This window comes from Phodopus roborovskii, unplaced genomic scaffold (assembly GCF_943737965.1).
Source record: "Phodopus roborovskii unplaced genomic scaffold, PHOROB, whole genome shotgun sequence".
Lineage (NCBI taxonomy): Eukaryota > Metazoa > Chordata > Mammalia > Rodentia > Cricetidae > Phodopus > Phodopus roborovskii.
Window position 1 is genome coordinate 32,787,119 of NW_026126517.1, and position 17,229 is coordinate 32,804,347.

A 17,229-nucleotide genomic window follows, 5' to 3' on the forward strand; every position below is an offset into this window, starting at 1 on the left:
ACCAGGTCATATGAATTGAACGTCAGATGCAAACATCTGGCTGCAATTCTTAGTACTGTACTTCCTGCTGTGGCTAAATTAAATAAGACACACTGAAGCCTGGGAAATGGATACTGCTGGTCTGTTCCTCGAGCAAAGATTTTTCGAGATAAAATGTTGTATTGTTTTTCACCAAAATCTACAGGCTCTCTCACAGAAGCCAGGAGGGACGCGTGGAGTGGCCAGGGAGTTTCCCGCCAGGAACAAGACCGAAAGGAAACGGCAAAGTGCTAGTGAGCTGGGGTTTCATTCGCAAGGGTATGGCGGAAAAGGAGAAGGGGCCCGCGAGGGTCTCTGGGCCGCCCTGGCAGCTAGCTTGCCTGCTGGCTCTAGTAGGAGGCTCTGACCAAGGACCCGCCTCCAGGCCAGCATGGCCCAATCAGCGACAGGCACGGCGCTCCGGGCACGCCCCCGCCCTTGCAGCCGTATAAGATTGGGCCTGGTGGGCCTCCGCAACGCAGTAGTCGCCAGTCTTCGGGCAGGGAGTGTGGGAGCCGGGCCTCCGCCGCTGCCACCCTCCCCCCGCCCCCGCATGCAGCGCCGCCCCTCCGTGGCCGCCCGGGAAGCAAGGCTGCCAAGCCCGGGCTCCGCCTGCCTTCTTCCTCGCGGTTTTCCGCGTCCTCCCCGGATCGGCGCGATGCGGCTGGGCCCAAGGCCCGCGGCGCTGGGGCTGCTGCTGCTGTACGCCGCGGTGGCCGGCGCCAGCAAGGCGGAGGAGCTGCATTACCCGCAGGGCGAGCACCGGGCGGACTACGACCGCGAGGCGCTGCTGGGCGTCCAGGTGAGGATGCCAGGCAAGGTTCCGCACCGCCACGGGCTTTGTCCTGTGTGACAAAGCGGAGCGACCAGGCGAGGCCTTGGCTGGGGCGGCCTGACAATGGGGGCCGGGCGGGGCTCCACTTGCACTCTAGGAGACCCTGAGGCCTGTAAATCTGGTAGAACTGTTGCAGCTCCAGGGATAGATCCTTTCTATTCCTGGAACTAAGGATAGGATCTCTTCAGGTGGTAGAAGGACGTGTTGCGAAAAGCGTGGGTCGTCCTGAAACCTCTGGGGCAAACGAGGCATGTGGTAGCCCTCATTCCCTCCACCATTATACCCCATTGATTGAAGTGCTTGATTCTCCCCCAAAAGGAAGACGTCGATGAATATGTTAAACTTGGTCACGAAGAGCAGCAAAGACGCCTGCAGTCGATCATAAAGAAAATTGACTCGGACTCGGATGGTTTTCTCACTGAAAGTAAGGACTGTCTAGCACCACCAACAATGGAGAATGCCCTTTGTAGGAGATTAATGTACATTTAAAAAAACAGTGTTGTCTGTTGAATGTAGATTGCTGGTGTTCCAACAAAGTACTGTGATATGGGAAAAAGGTCTTATATCTGGAAGTTAGGCTACCGGGTAGAATCAGTACTTTCTCCAATGGTGTGTAAACATCACTGATCATAATAGGATAAGTTTGCAAGTCATACCTTGACACCCTCATTCTTACATCCCTTTCTCATAGTATGATTCATTTTAGAGCCGTTTGCCCAAACCCCTTAAGGCATTACACGGTATGGTGCTCCTTTGATATGTAGGATTTTAAGAATCTGCTTTTATTAGTTTATTATAACTAAGCAAATAGAAAGCATCCTATTGCGTGTGAATTATATTTATTGCAACATAAAAAACAGTTGGTGCTGATGGGGTCTTAGAACCATCCACCTCGCTTCACAGAGATGAGGAAAACCTTATTTTCAATTTCAAGTAAGTGGCAAATCCAGGAGTAGAATTAAACTATTTTAGCCTTAATTCAGTTTTTAATGTCCTCAGTTCAAAACAAACAACAAAAGAGTGCTCTTAGGTAGATTGTTACACAGAAATGGAACATACAGACTTTTAAAAGAATGTTCTAAATAAATTTCTGACAATACCCACATCATTTGATTCAAGTGAGTCCTGTCAGTATTCCATATTGATCCTTTGAAGGTTCAGAAATTTGTTATTGTGTCAGCAAGCTGTCTGCGGTGTCTGTCATTTAAATGCTGTTCAGCGTCCAGATAATGACATTACTAGAGAGGGAATTAATAGTGTGTGTTGTCGGTAAAGTAGTCACATTGGTACCCTCAGGTTTGTCCCTATTAAACAATGATGAAACCTCAAAGCTAATAGAAGGATGGGTCTGTCTTTGATTACACTAGAGCAGACAAATGGAGTTGATCTGGAAGCACTGTAGTACCCACTGTGATCTAGACGTGATTAAACAGTCTGAGTCTTCATTCTACAGGTGAGAAAACAAGAACTTGAAAGTCAGCTCCTTCTTAGGTCCAAGCTGAAATGTGAGCCTGCAGTGCTGTCCCTGTTACATTCTATTTTCTACTGTGCTACACTAAATTCTTTAAAGCAGAAGAAAGACTATGGTGCTTAAGGAAGCACACAAGCCACTGGAGGACCTTAAGAGAAGAGCTTTGTTGGTTTGATGGCCAGGGTTGGGAGTCTCTGAAGCTGGGTCCAAAGGCTCAGGAGCAAGCTTGAACCAAGGACTTGAGTCTGGATTGGGCAACAGGGAGAGAGAGAGAGACCCATATCTTTAAAAACATAGGAGTTCTTAAGTGGTAACAAAACACCACAGTCAAAGCTCTGAAGCCAAAAGTGGGTTAGAGTCTAGACTCTTAGCTATGAAACCTTGGGCCTTTCTGAAACTCAGTTTCATTAACTGAAATAATGGTGATTATAAGTTTGTTTGTTTTGTTTGGGTGGTAGAAATCATTTTTGCATGTCTATGTACCTGAGACCTTACAGACCTTAGCAGAGAGGCACCAGTCTTTATACCTAGTGGTATCTACTCATGCTCCACTTGCAAATATTTGTCGTATTCACCTCACCTATCTCCTGTGAAGTGTAGTAATTGCCTCTGTGAAGAAATTTTTAAGAGTTTATCTGAAGATGGGCATTTGGAATTTAAGAACTTGTTCCCCATTCCTTCAGGTTCTAAGATAATTCAGGGAGTTATGCAAGAAAGGCAGGAAATATTATTGCTACTTTGTAAAATTTTCTTCTTCTACACGACTATGACATTTAAAGGAACCATAACCATAATAGCATTTCTCTGCCTTTATGCGGAACTTTAATACCCAACACTTTGAAAGCATAGACATTATCTCTGTGTAGTGCCTGGTCCATGTAGTGAGTTCTAGGCCAATCTGGCTACATAGCAAGACCTTGTCCTCAAAAAAGAAAGCATACAGTAAGTATATACATTCATACATAATTTTGGTTAAGCTTATAAGTTAAAGGAAAGCTTAAACCTTTCATAAATACTTTTTTTCTAATACATAATAGGTAAATAGCCATTCAAATACCTGTGCTTAAGAGACATGGAAACTCAGCATCCTGGGAATCTGCATGGCTCTCCCCACCTCCTTATTTTATCAGTACTATTAGGCCAGACACTGCAAGTTACTTCTTAAAGTTAAGAAACCTTCACTCAAATCGGAATTCTTGTGAACATTGTTGTGTTGTGGAAAATTCTCATAGGTGAACTCAGTCAATGGATTCAAATGTCTTTTAAGCATTACGCTATGCAAGAAGCCAAACAGCAGTTTGTGGAATATGATAAGAACAGTGACGGTACTGTGACCTGGGATGAATACAACATCCAGATGTATGACCGTGTGATTGACTTCGATGAGAACACTGCTCTGGATGATACTGAAGAGGAGTCTTTTAGACAGGTGGGTCTAAGCTGGCCCCTTTGGTCACAGCCTGTCTCTGTCCTCTTGTTTGAGTGAGTGGGACCTGGGGTCCCAAACTTTGCCTTGTTCTTTGGGCAGCCACCAGTTCCACTTAAGTGGTTACTTGGATGGTTTCCTTTTAGCCAGACCTATGACTCTTAACTCTGGGCCTAAATTATCCCTGCATCTGTTTCTCTCTTCACTAATTTGTCCTCATTTCCAGAGCTGTTCCTTGAGTGCATTTTGATGATTCTAAGATGTATCACAGTATTTTATTTTAAAATAATTTAACAATCAGCTTTATATCATATTTACATATTTTATAGCATATCCCCATCCTTTAAAATGTAACTGAAAGCATGGGAAAACTATGTAAACACATATGAGGTGAATGGCTGGCTCTGACAGATCAGTGGTAGAAAGCTGTTTAGATGCGATGGTGGGAAGTCCCAGCACTTCCAGGTGGCCCAACACTGAGTACAGTGACTTCTCCCTTGGAGTAGTAGGATCTCTGGGTGCAGTTGAGATGCTGCAGGAGTAGTCTGACCTAAGTTCCTACAACTGGCTACAGGCTGCTAGTGGAGCAACACATCCCCTGTCTTCCATTTTTACGAAATAAAAATGTAATTGTAGCAAAATACAACATTTTCCATTATCTTGTTTATTTTTGTTGTGTGTGTTCCTATTTGGGCACCTGTGGAGGTCAAAGGCTGACACTTTTGGGTGTCAGTCTTCACCTTGCACTTGTTCACGGCTACGAATTCCAGGATAGCTGGCTCTTGAGCTCCTTAAGTTGCAATGTCTCCGCCTCCATAGTGCTGTAGAAGTGCAGGGATTACACACCATTGTGTCTGCTTTACATGGGTTCTGGGCATCTGAACCCAGGTCCTCACACTTTGATGCCAAGCCCTTTACCCACTGAGCCACCTCCCCTTATATTTCCCATTTTTACATTTTTTGAAAAAATGTATTAATGATTGAACTCAGGGCTTTGTACATACTAGACAAGCACTCTACTATGAGCTATATCTCATGCCCATTTCAACATTTTAAAGAGTTTTCAGTAGTGTTGATTATATTCATCTTGTTGTTCAACCAGTTGGCAAATTCTTTTCATGTAACAAAACTGAATTCTGTACCAAGTGTACTCATTAAAAAGTAATCTCGTTTCTGCTCCCACCATCTACAATAAATTTGCCTATCCTGGGTACTTCATGCAAGAAGAGTCATGTTTATCTTTTAGGACCGCCTTATTTCACTTAGCATAATGTCCTCAAAGTGTATCCATGTTTTAGCATGGGCCAAAATTTTCTACCTAGAAAGGATATATTCTAAAAAGTCCAAGTATCTGTCAGGCAGTAGTAGCACACAACTTTAATTCCAGCACTCGAGAGACAGAGGCAGTCAGATCACTGGGTTTTAAAGCCAGAGCTACACAGGGAAACAGAAACAAAACAGAAAAGGCCAAATATTCTAGTGTGTGTGTGTGTGTGTGTGTGTGTGTGTGTGTGTGTGTGTGTGCGCGCGCCATATTTTGTCTTCTTGAATTTTATTTTTTTGATTCTTTAGAATTTTCGTTCGTTTTGATCACAGTCACCTGATTACGTCCACCTATCATTACCTCTCTCCAACTACCTCCAGTGCCCAGCTCATCTGATCTCTTCCCAACTTCATGTCCTCTTTTTTTTTTTTTTTTTTTTTTTTTTTCCACTTGAATCCTGTAATGAGTGTGGTGTACAAATCTCCCGCTTAGATCTTGCTTTTGATTATCTTGGGTATATTCCCAAAAATAAGATTGTTGGATACCTCTGCTTTTAGTTTTTTGAAGGTTCTGCACTGCACTGTAATTTTCCAAAGTGCTACATTATGTATAATAACTCAGTTCTAAAGATCCAGTATTCTTGCAGTCTATTGAGTGTTGAGTTTTAATTTTTTTGTTTTTGTTTTTTGAGCCAGGGTTTCTCTTTATATCTGGCTGTCCTAGAGCTCACTCTGTAGACCAGGCTGGCCTCCAACTCACAGAGATCCACCTGCCTCTGCCTCCCGAGTGCTGGGATTAAAGGTGTGTAGTGTGCCACCACAGCTGGCTGAGTTTTAGTTTTTTTTCGAAGCAAATAAACAGCTTAAGCAGAAATGAAAATAACTATTTTATTGAGATTTTTTCAAGACTTCAAAGAAGTCTGTTAAACCAAAATTGTATCAATACAAATGACTATATGCTTGAGAAATTAATATTCCAAAAGCATTTTTAAAAGATTTCTATTTATATAGAAAAGAATAAAAAATAAAAACAAATACTTTGTCATAAATGATATGTCCCAAAACAAGTTAGGGTGCTTAGAAATCACTTGTGCCTTTCTGCTTTATTTGCAAATGTACCCTAATGGTCATCAGTTATCATTACACATAGTTTTTATTTTAGAATTGCACTGGCCACATGAACTATCTAGGTTACCACTAACTCCAGCTGCTAATGATTATTCTCTGTTTGTTTGTTTTGTTTGTTTTTAAACAGTGTCTTACTGGCCCAGAACTCTCCATGTACACCACTCTTCCTCTAACTCACAGAGGTCCACCTGCCTCTGTCTCTGAGTGCCTAGACTAAAGGAGTACACTACCACTCCTGGCCTGATAATTACTCTTAAGCTGTCTATATGTCACCAGTGTGCAAGTTAAGGGTTCCAGCCTCCAAGTGTGCCTCACATCCAGCTCTACCACTTAACAGTTGCTAAACCGCCCTTACCTCAATTTCCTCATCTCTAAAAATGGGATAATCCCCATTGAGGATAATAACAAATGGGGAAATAATATATAGTAGCAGATCATTTCCAGTTGAAAGAATATTGTAAAAGAATCAGTACTTGGGAGTTGGAATCAAGATTTCAAGTTTGAGGCAGGATGTGTTTTGGGCCAGTGAGATGGCTCAGTGGGTAATGGTGCTTGCTACCAAGACTTAGGACCTGAGTTTCATCTCCAAGACCCACATGGTGGATGAAGAGAACTGACTGTTACAAATTGTTCTCTGGCCTCTACATATGTGCTGTAATACCACCACCACCTCCCAACAAAAATAAATAATGTTAAAAAGTGTAATGAAGAGTTAAGAGATGGCTTAGTTGTTAAGAAGTGTTGCTCTTCCAGAGTACCCAGGTTCAATTCCTAGCACCCACATGGTGATTCACAGCCCTCTGTAACTGCAGTCACAGGGATCTGATGCCCTCTTCTGGCCTCTGGTTATCAGGCATGCATGTGGTATACAGATATACATGCAAACAAAACACCCATACACATAATGGTTGTTTTTATGTTTTTTTTTTTTTTTATTTAATGTAAAAAAAAAAAAGACCTGTTTCATAAACAGAAGAAACATGAACAATTCACAGAGGTTTATATAATAAAAGTGTTTAGGCATTTGTTAACTACATCAGCTTTAATTAGTTAGAATTTAATTTGTAGGAGGAAGATACACTTTATTTCCCATTTCCTTGTTTGAATCTTTATTTCCAGCAGCTTAAAGGGAGTGTAGGTCAGTCTTTTTATCAGTGAATACAATATTTTAAAACCACTAGTTAGGTTGTAATTTCCTGTCTGTTTCCTATTTTCATTCCTTCCCAACTTTTTACCACTCCAAAGAATTGCTGTTCCACTAAAAACGTATGTATCCATGTGCATAAGTACCTACATACATGAACACATACAGAAAGTATATGTGTTTCTATATTCTTGGGAAGGAATTTTATATAAGACATGGTGATGTCTTCATTTTGAAGAGGTATATTGCTCATTTATAGAAAATACAAATAATCCTTTTAAAAGTGTCTTGTTCAGATGCTGCACTCCCATCAAGTACTCATTACATGTTACTATAAAACTATCTTTTCAGAATGAATTAAGGGGCTGGAGAGATGGCTCAGAAGTTAAGAGCATTTACTGTTTTTTCAGAGAACCTGAGTTGAGGGCCAGCATCTATATAGCTTTGTAACTCTACTTCCAGGTGATTGACTGAGTGAGTGACCTCTTCTGGCCTTTGAGGGCTCCAATACACATAAACTCACACACATAAAAATAAGTATGTGTTAATAAATACTGGTTTTAAAGAATGAGTTGGATGGATCCTTGTATCCTAATGGAAATGATATAACCTCAAAAATGATCACTTACCAATAGTAATCCTATTGGCTATTATTTCACCAAGAATATGATTTGATAATTATAACCTCCCAAAAATTGATGTGAAATATAAAGATAAAGCCAGAGAGAAGGGTGCATTATTCAAAATATAAAGAATCTGGGCATGATGGCTCATGACTTTAATTCCAGCACTCATGAGGTAGAGGCATTGTGAGTTCCAGGCCAGCCAAGGCAACACAAATGAGACCCTGCATCAAAAAATAAACTATAAAAGATGAAGCCTGAGTCAGTTTAAAAGTTACAAACTAAAAATTAGACAAGAGTAAAGTGGTCATAAAAAGCAAATATCTCAACAAAATAAAATGTCTATATTAAAATCTAGTAGAAAATTAAAATCAGTTTGTACTTGAATCTTATTTTTGGTAAGTTTCCATATAAATATAGATAACAAAGTAATTACTTTTTCACATTGTGAAATATCTGAAGTTTTTCTGAATAGGGTGAGGAATACAAGTTAAGCAGGGTAATTAAGTTTGGGGAGCTGCCTGGCAAAAGGTATTCTAGATTCTACAGACAACTGCTAAATACATCCTCCCACATTTATTTAAGATATGATCATTTTATATATATATAAGCTAATTGTGTAGACCTCAACCTTATTCTAGAATCATAGAGTATATGTTCCCTCGTGTGAAATATATTTGTTTACCAAAAGATTGCAGTTTTGTTCTTCACAAATTTCTGCATAAAATAAATTATCAATATGATTTTCTTTTTATCACTATATTTTGTCTTTTAGTATAGTGGTTCTCAACCTTTTTTTAAATGCTGCAACCCTTTAACTGTATTAGTTCCTCATGTTGTGGTGATTCCCCAATCATAAAATTATTTCATTGCTACTTCATAGCTGTAAATTTGCTACTGTTATGAATTGTGGTGTAAATATCTGATATGCAGTATATCTGATTTATGACTCCTGTGAAAGGGTCAGTTGTTTGACCAAAGGGGTCACAACCTACAGGTTGAGAACCACTTTTCTAGTAGACTCTAAGATATTTATAAAAAGAAAATAGGAATGTTTAATTTTATGAAGCTTTCATTATTTTTTTATTTACAATTCAAAAATATATATTGACTTCTTTAATATGAGGCCTTTTTAAGAGACTTAATTTTTAAAAAAAATATGCATGTGAGTATTTTGCTTACATGTATGTCTGTGTACATTGTACATGTTTGATGCCCTTAGAGGCCAGAAGAGGGCATTGAATCTTCTGGAACTGGAGTTACATAAGGTTGTTAGCTATTCTGTGATCTTCTTCTAGAAAAACAGAAGAGCAGCCAGTGCTTTTAATCACTGAGCCATCTCTCCAACCTCAGAAGACAATCTTGCTGTGTAGCCCAGGCTGTCCTCAATCTTGTGATCCTCCTGCTTCTACCTCTCAAATGCCGGGACTACAAGTATACCCAGCAGTCAGCACTGTTAATTGCAATCAAATGGCTGTGAAATATGACATACCCCCAAACGCTTTTCCTTTTCTGCTCCTTCCTTTTTCCTCTCTCCCTATCTCCTTCAGCTTGTTGAAAGAGAGCCTTTCTTTCCATAGGCAAATTTGGCCAGAGTTTGCTCACTGTGCTAAAACATGGACTTTTTTTTTTCTCCAGATCGAAGGGTTTTTTCATAAGGAAATCAAAACAGTTGGTATTTTGAACAGTGATTTATTTAAAAAGACTTAGTTGACTCTACACAGAACCTCAAATTCTTGTTTTTCTTCTTCTCCCCAAGTTAAAGCTGAATGTTAAATGTAAATTACTTGACCTAAAATATTTAGTTTGGAAACATAAATACAGCTATTTAGAGACCTTTTTGTTTTTTACTGTTTTAATTGAGAAAATGTGGCTGGCTTGTAGAGTCTAGATGTTTAAAAACCAAATTCTTTAGGGGAAATGTGAGCCATCTACTGGGTGTCAGTGAAACACCTACTATTTAAGGAAATAATTTCTGATTAAGCAATTCTGAAAAAAAAAAGTTAACAGTGGTAAAACATATAAATTAAAAATTGTTGAAAACATTTGTAATTATGTTTTAAAAGATAGAGTTGACTACATCCAAGTTTTTAGAATAGAAGGCTATTCCCAACAGTCTTAAAAATAGAAAGGTGTAATGTTAGGAATATCATACTGATGATTTCAAACCTGATGGTTACAGAATTATCCTAGAGCATTATATCAAAAACATTGTTGTTCCTAATTGCTGAATCATTTCTGTACTTGAACATACTTTAAAAAGGAAAGCAGAAAGTGTTTAACCTTCAGAATGAGGCTCTATTAAACCTTTGACGATTTATTTCTGGATATATATAAGTTACAGAATGTAAGGCCTACTAAGAACAGCTTCCACATGTGTTGAAGCAACAGAAGGGCTCTTTCAAAATAAGGGACCATGTTTCTGAAACACATTTTTGTTTGTTTGTTTGTTTGTTTGTTTGAGTGGTTTTGTTTCTTGGTTTTTTGAAATGGTCTTTTTATGTAGCCAAAGCTAGTCTGGATCTCATAGGCTGGCCTTGAATTTAGAGGTTGGCCTGCCTCAGTCTCTAAGGAAAACTCATTTAGCGGAACAGAAACAATTTTAAAAGGCTCTACCAAGATATAATTGTTTGTCTTATGTTTGTTGTTTTGGAAGTATTCCAAAATTACTGGGCTGAATTAATGAGATCTAAATACCTGTGGCTTTTATTAAATCATGTAATCTCAATTACTCTGTCAACAATCTAATAATTTACTGTTTGGGGTTTGTATTTTATTTGTTTGTTTTGAGATAGGGTCTGGCTGTTTAGCACAGGCCAGCTTCAGAGTCCTGATCCTCCTGCTTCAGTGTCTGAAGTGCTGAAATTCCAGATGCATGCCACCGCCCATGGCTAACTCTTACTTATTCAGTACACTTCAGGGTTACTATTTGAGTTAACACAATAGCAACTGTCATGGTGTGTCTGACTCTGTGTTGCCATATATGGATGTTTCCGACTAGCTCCACCTACTTTCAGAAGATTATTATGAGGATAAATGAGATAATGTATGAAAATATACTTTAAATCTCACATTGTGTGCATTTTTCAAGGTGACTTTCAAAGCTGATATGGTACGAGATCCTTAAATTTGTCCTTTAATGTTTTTCCTCAAAGCTTCATTTAAAGGATAAGAAGCGATTTGAAAAAGCTAACCAGGATTCTGGTCCTGGTCTGATTCTTGAAGAATTTATTGCATTTGAGCACCCTGAAGAAGTTGATTATATGACGGTAAGGAACAAGTCTAACAGCATCATTGAGTGACTAAAACCTATTTACTAGCTTATTAAAAATGAAACAAACAGAATTTAGAGATGAGCAGATTCGATTGTCCAGATGTTCTCCTCACAAATTTGAAGTAGTAAGAGGGGTGTCATAATAAGTCCTCTCCTTCCCTGAGTACCTAAAAGAAGCGCTGGTCTGGGGGTATTGTTCAGTAGCCCGCACAAGGCTGCAGTCCCCAACACCACAGACAAGTGATGGGTCAGCTCTTTAACACTGAATCATTGAATTCTGGTGTAATTGTTCTAACATTGGTTGAGCCCCTGTTCTTGAGAAGCCTTACTTCTATCATGCTAATAAGGAAAACTTTAATGACAATACATGGGTACTGAGGTCTGTTGTGTGGGATAAGCCTCCAGCTTTGTGGCTGTATTTCTTGGGTGTTTTATGGAGTGGGATGTAGCTTTTTGTTGTGTGGGTAATGACTAGAATCTGTAGTCTTGAATAACAAGCAGGCACATTTTTCTCCATAGCTCAGTGGCAAGGCTGTGCCATTAGTACCACTTGTCATTGTGAAGTTTCTCATTTCTTACTTGGCACAAAGGACATGACCTAGTTTAAGACCACTGCTAGGTGGGATTTAAATGCCAAAGCTAAGCTGGGCCAAGCTAATTGAGTTCTAGAAAAGCAGGCAGATGATACTGGACCTTGACTTTTTAGAGAGCAAGGAACAGTTGGCTGAAGATGGGGAGAGCTGGTGAAAGAAATTGAATAATAGGCATTATGTAATAGGAGCCTGGCAAGAGGACAGAATAAATTTCATCAACAGTTTGAAGACCTTGTAACAGCAATGTCAAGAATGTTGATTTACAGAGTAAATGTTAAGAGACAGGACGTTGAATTTTTTAGCTTATGTAAAAGTGACAAAAGGGATTACTTTGACACAGGGGTGTAGCAGGTAAAGGATCCAAGGTCAGAAAGAGGGGTTGGAATGCCAGAACTGAGAAGTGAGCTAAGGGGAAGAAACACCCCATATATGAAACAGAAGCTCATTTGTTTGCTAAGAGTTTGAAATGAGTGAGGAACATTTAGAATAGTGAATGAATGTAGGTTTAGAAGTAGTAAGGGAGTTTGGAAGTCAAGAGCTGTAGTTGGTCTTTTTTGTCAGACTTTGTTTGGATGGTCAGTCCCAAATAATGATGCAGAGACTTATTATTAATTATGAAAGCTTGGCCTTAGCTTAGACTTGTTTCCAATAGCTATTATAACTTAAATTAAACTGCTTATATTAATCTACATTCTACCACATGGCTTATTACCTCCCCTCCATATAGTAAATCCAACTCCCACCGAGTCTTTGTGGCTTAATCCGCCATGTCTCATATTTTTTGGAGTTCTTCTCTTTCTCTCTGGAAGTCCTGCCTATCTTTTCCTGCCTAGGTATTGGCCATTCAGCTCTTTATTAAGCTAAACAGAAGGCACCTTAGGCAGAGACACAGCACAGTGTAAAAAAGATTATTCCACAGCAGTTTCCATCCTAGAAAAAGAGCAACATCTATATGCTGAGGAGTATAAGGTCATGTTCTTTGAGAGCCCTTACTGGATTGCAAAACTAATGGAGGGAGAAAGGGAGTAGTCAGAGGTGGCATTCTTTTTCTTTCATACACTTTTAGTAAAAACATATTACTTTCCCCCTTCCCTGTTTTCCCAGCTCCCCTCCCTCTCACCCTTTCCATGCTCCCCAATGACACTCAGATTTATGGCTCCTTTTCCTTGATTGTTGTCAAACATATATGTGTATATATATATACACAAGTATATAAGTACGACCTGCAGAGTCCATTTTCACTATTTGTGTGTGTGTGGTTTCAGGGCTGACCACTTTTTATTGGAGAGCCATTTAAGGCATTCATCCCTGGAAAAGGCTACTTCTCCATCTCACAGCAGCCATTAGTGTCCTGTAATTCTTTGTCTAACAGCACACCCCATGAGACTTTCAGAGATGGCTTCTTGAGAGACAAGAGACAGAAGCAGGAGCCTGTGTTTGGTGCTGAGGTTGTCTATATGAAAGTGAAATAGAATTCTTCAGAACACAGGAGAATAAAGATGTAAAATTTAAAATCACTCAGTACTTGGGGGTTTATTCTTACTTCAAGTTCCAGAATTTATAAACATTTTCCTGTAAATATAAACAACCAGAATTATTGTTAATATAGGAGTTCTGCAACAGAATTGGTTAAGATGGTGGGATTGAAATGTGTGTGACAGTTACTCTTTTCTTTGAATGAACATGTAATAGGAGTTCGTCATTCAAGAGGCTTTAGAAGAACATGACAAGAATGGTGATGGGTTTGTTAGTTTGGAAGAATTTCTTGGCGATTACAGGCGAGATCCAAGTAAGTTGCCCGATGGTAAGGCAGAAAGTCTGGGGGTGGAATTAAGGGAAGAGCCAGGCTTTTTGAGGCTCTGTATGACAAGAGGAGTCACACAGGCACTCACAGTTTACCTGACATGCTACTTTGCTCATTTTTATTTTCATATGTTTTCAAACCTTTCCTTCCTTTTCTAGCAAATATAATGCCATTGTCAATTCAAAGGAGGCAGGAAGGTTCTTTTTTAAACAAATTCCTATGCCACTGCATGGAGATCTTGAGAAGGAACATAAAATACTGCAAATAGGGGAGGCTAGGTGAAGTATGTTTGACCTTAAAGGGAATTTCCTTTTTTTAAGTTGTTGTCCTTTACCAGAATTGTTACTTACAAGCTTTAACAAAAAAAGAGAGAGAGAGAGAGGTTTTAAAGTTATTTTCCTGGTTTGTTATTGCAAATGGAAATGGGGCATTCCTATATATGAACATGTAAAACAGTCAGTCAGTATATCAAAGCATTGCCCTGGGCTGGGCTGTTTTCAAGGTGCTGACTCGCATACAGGGGAACCCTGCCTTCTAGCCTTAGTATTACATAAGCCAGGTGTGGTGGCGCAAGTTCAAAGTCATCTTCAACTACATAGGGATTTGAGACTAGTTTGTCTAGATGCTGTCTCAAAACAATTTTTTAATTAAAAATAAATATTAACTACTTAAAAATTAGAAAAACTAGAAATCAGGGTAAGTAGCAACACAATAAAAGACCTAATTTATTAAATTTGCAACAATTTTAAGACTGAGTTCTTTCAGCTTATGTCTCACTTTTGGAAATCTTTACATATTTATCCTTATTTCAGAATTTTTCTGTTTAGTAGTTCTGTTTCATTGGGTTTCTTTTTGTAGTAAACTTTAAATCATTTCCTTTATTCTAGAGATGTACCATACTTCTTACTGATTTCATGTGATACTCTTATATATTTGTGTTTTTGTTTTTGCTTTTTTTTATTAAGCTGCAAATGAAGATCCAGAATGGATACTTGTTGAGAAGGACAGATTTGTGAATGATTATGACAAGGATAATGATGGCCGACTCGATCCCCAAGAACTGTTGTCATGGGTAGTGCCCAATAATCAGGGCATTGCACAAGAGGAAGTAAGTAGTATTACAAGATTTCTGTTTTCCCCTTCCCTAATACACATTTTACTGTATTTACTGATAGGAAAGGAAGTTGGAAATCTCTATCCAAAGAAAAAAGAATTGGAATTACTTAAGATGAATATATTGTTGTGTTTCTAATTAAATGATGAAACGCTTTCTACCATCAGGGAGATGAGGAAGTAAGATTGTATTGTGTGCTAATCTTAGGACACAGTCAGTAGGATGACAACTTGTGTCAGACCTGTGGAGGCTCAAGTGGATTATACCCTATACTAACCCCACACTGAGCCTGTGTGGTGGTGCAGAACCTAGGATAAATTAAATAATAGGATGATAAGAGAAGCAGTAGACAGGCTCAGTGGAGACTTTGACATTAACGAGTTCTTGCTGTACTTAAGTAGTACTGACAAATCATACTACAATGTGAACGTTTCATTTAAAAGACTTACTCTGGACACCTTTTGATTTGGTTTATTTTAAAGGCTCTTCATCTAATTGATGAGATGGATTTGAATGGTGACAAAAAGCTTTCTGAAGAAGAGATTCTGGAAAACCAAGACTTGTTTCTTACCAGTGAGGCCACAGATTACGGCAGACAGCTCCATGATGCCTATTTCTATCATGATGAGCTCTAACTCCTGCATGTGCCTGGGTGCAGGATGGGTCCTTTTGTAGTTTGCTACCAGCTTTACTTTTATGATAAAATATTGATGTTGTATTTTACACTCTTAAGTCTTACCATATCAAATCTTAATGCAGATGATAAATTTTGACCTAAAAGAAAAACAAAACAAAAATTTGATATTTATTTCAAGATTGATGGAAGGAGTCAAACATAACTATTGTGCCATATGACCACACAGTCTTTCCTGAGTGCTCCATCTGTGTAGTGCTGTGTTGTGGAATGATTGAGTTCTGTTTCCATACTTGAAAAAATGGAGGACTTTAGACATGTCTAAACAATAGTATTTAAGTAGCATGCGATGAAGTGATCAGTTTTTGTTCTGTACTAAGTAGATTTACTTTTGAAATTGACAAAGGACAGTGTTTTTAGGTTTAGTGTTATATTTTAAAACCTTTAAAGGAACCTTCGGAAGGACTTACCCTCACATAGATGTTGAGAAGTTCTACTTAATTTTAAAATGGTTTCTATAAAGGGTTTTGTTGTATGAAATAGAACTTTATATTTTTGCATATGTATAGATAGTAATTATATTTAATGTATAACTATAGCATTATGGTGAGTGGAAAATGACATTGTCCAGACTCTTCATCTTTGACTGATTAAAAATAAACTGTCCTATCTTTTTATACGTTTGGGGTTTTTTTTTTTGTTTTGTTTTTTTTGTTTTTTTAATTTTTCCAGATAAACCTTAAATTTAGCACAGGTTTCATTGTATTATACATTATTCATTCCTTTATTTAGGTAGTGAATGTCCTCAAAACTGTTAATTATTCTTGGTGCATATTCTTACTTTGCCTTTTTTAAAATAAATGAATTATGTTATAATTGAATGTGCACCTGAGACATTTTCAGTTGCTCTTATGTTGAGTGTGACTTTGCATTTTGGTTCTAAAACTAATGTTTTTGTTTTGTTAAAATGTTAGAAATCAAGTCCAGGGCCTATGGTATTCTAGACAGATGTTTTGCTACTGAGCTCAAAATTATGGAGGCTGAGAGCCATCCTTCCTGACTCCTTATCACACCCAGACTGGATTTTTGGTTTGTTTTGTTTTTTGTTTTTCGAGACATGGTTTCTTTTTGTAGCTTTGGAGCCTGTCCTAGAACTCACCCAGACAATTGTTTTAATCACATTCAGGAATTAACATATCTTTGTTAGAGTGGAGAAAGGTAGGTGAGGAATTAACTTTTGGACTTGTGACTTACAGAGCCTTTATTTTTGGGTGAAAAGTCAGTTGAGAAAATTAGTCATTTTCAGGCTACCATTGTCTCGTAGAACACCCAGTGTAGGTAACCAAGCTCCTCTGAGTATTTGAGAAGACCCCCCCAGCTCTCCTCTGACAGAGTTGACTACCTACTACTGCCCTGCCTTTGCTGACATTGGATGTAGATGCAAACTGGAAACTCTTAACCTTGTAGCTGAGGTGCATGCTTTTTATTTTACCTTACAACATGGCTAGCTATGGCCATTTAAGAATTGAATTATTGTCATCATTGACCTGCCACTTCTCAGCCTCACTGATGTTTAAAATAGCTGCTTTGATTTTTCAGCATGTAAACTCTATTTCCTAGTAGATCTCCTAAATCCCCTGTCATAAAGATACAAATTTCATTTCAGTCCTTAGCAGAAATGCTTTCACTGAGTCAGGAAGTTAATATTGTCCATTCAGTATGGATAGAAGTAGCCTCTTACTAAGTGGGCGGGGACTGGCTCCAACCAGTTGGATGTAATGGTAGTTGCCACTCCCTGGCTAGGTTAGATGCGCATGTTTGCCCAGTAGCCATACAGAGATCAAGTGGATCCACGGAAGAAATAAAGGGTTATTATGAAAGATTGGAGAACTACAGAAAGAT

General features: G+C 38.7%; 1 protein-coding gene across 1 annotated transcript; it reads left to right on the top strand.

Moving 5' to 3' along the window:
* Positions 1 to 559: 559 nt before the first annotated feature.
* Positions 560 to 16,004, top strand: Rcn2 (reticulocalbin 2). The gene is made up of 7 exons (XM_051197516.1): positions 560 to 820; positions 1,172 to 1,277; positions 3,557 to 3,753; positions 11,064 to 11,177; positions 13,468 to 13,564; positions 14,545 to 14,687; positions 15,176 to 16,004. The coding sequence occupies exons 1-7, from the start codon at positions 572 to 574 to the stop codon at positions 15,326 to 15,328; spliced, it is 1,059 nt and encodes a 352-aa protein (XP_051053473.1). The 5' UTR covers positions 560 to 571; the 3' UTR covers positions 15,329 to 16,004.
* Positions 16,005 to 17,229: the final 1,225 nt, after the last annotated feature.

Bases quoted from the DNA above. Each gene is read 5' to 3' on its own strand.
- Rcn2 (XM_051197516.1), top strand. From the start codon at position 572: ATGCAGCGCCGCCCCTCCGTGGCCGCCCGGGAAGCAAGGCTGCCAAGC. The intron at 821-1,171 runs GTGAGGATGCCA...CTCCCCCAAAAG, and splicing joins AGGCGCTGCTGGGCGTCCAG to GAAGACGTCGATGAATATGT. The intron at 13,565-14,544 runs GTAAGTTGCCCG...TTTTTTATTAAG, and splicing joins CGATTACAGGCGAGATCCAA to CTGCAAATGAAGATCCAGAA.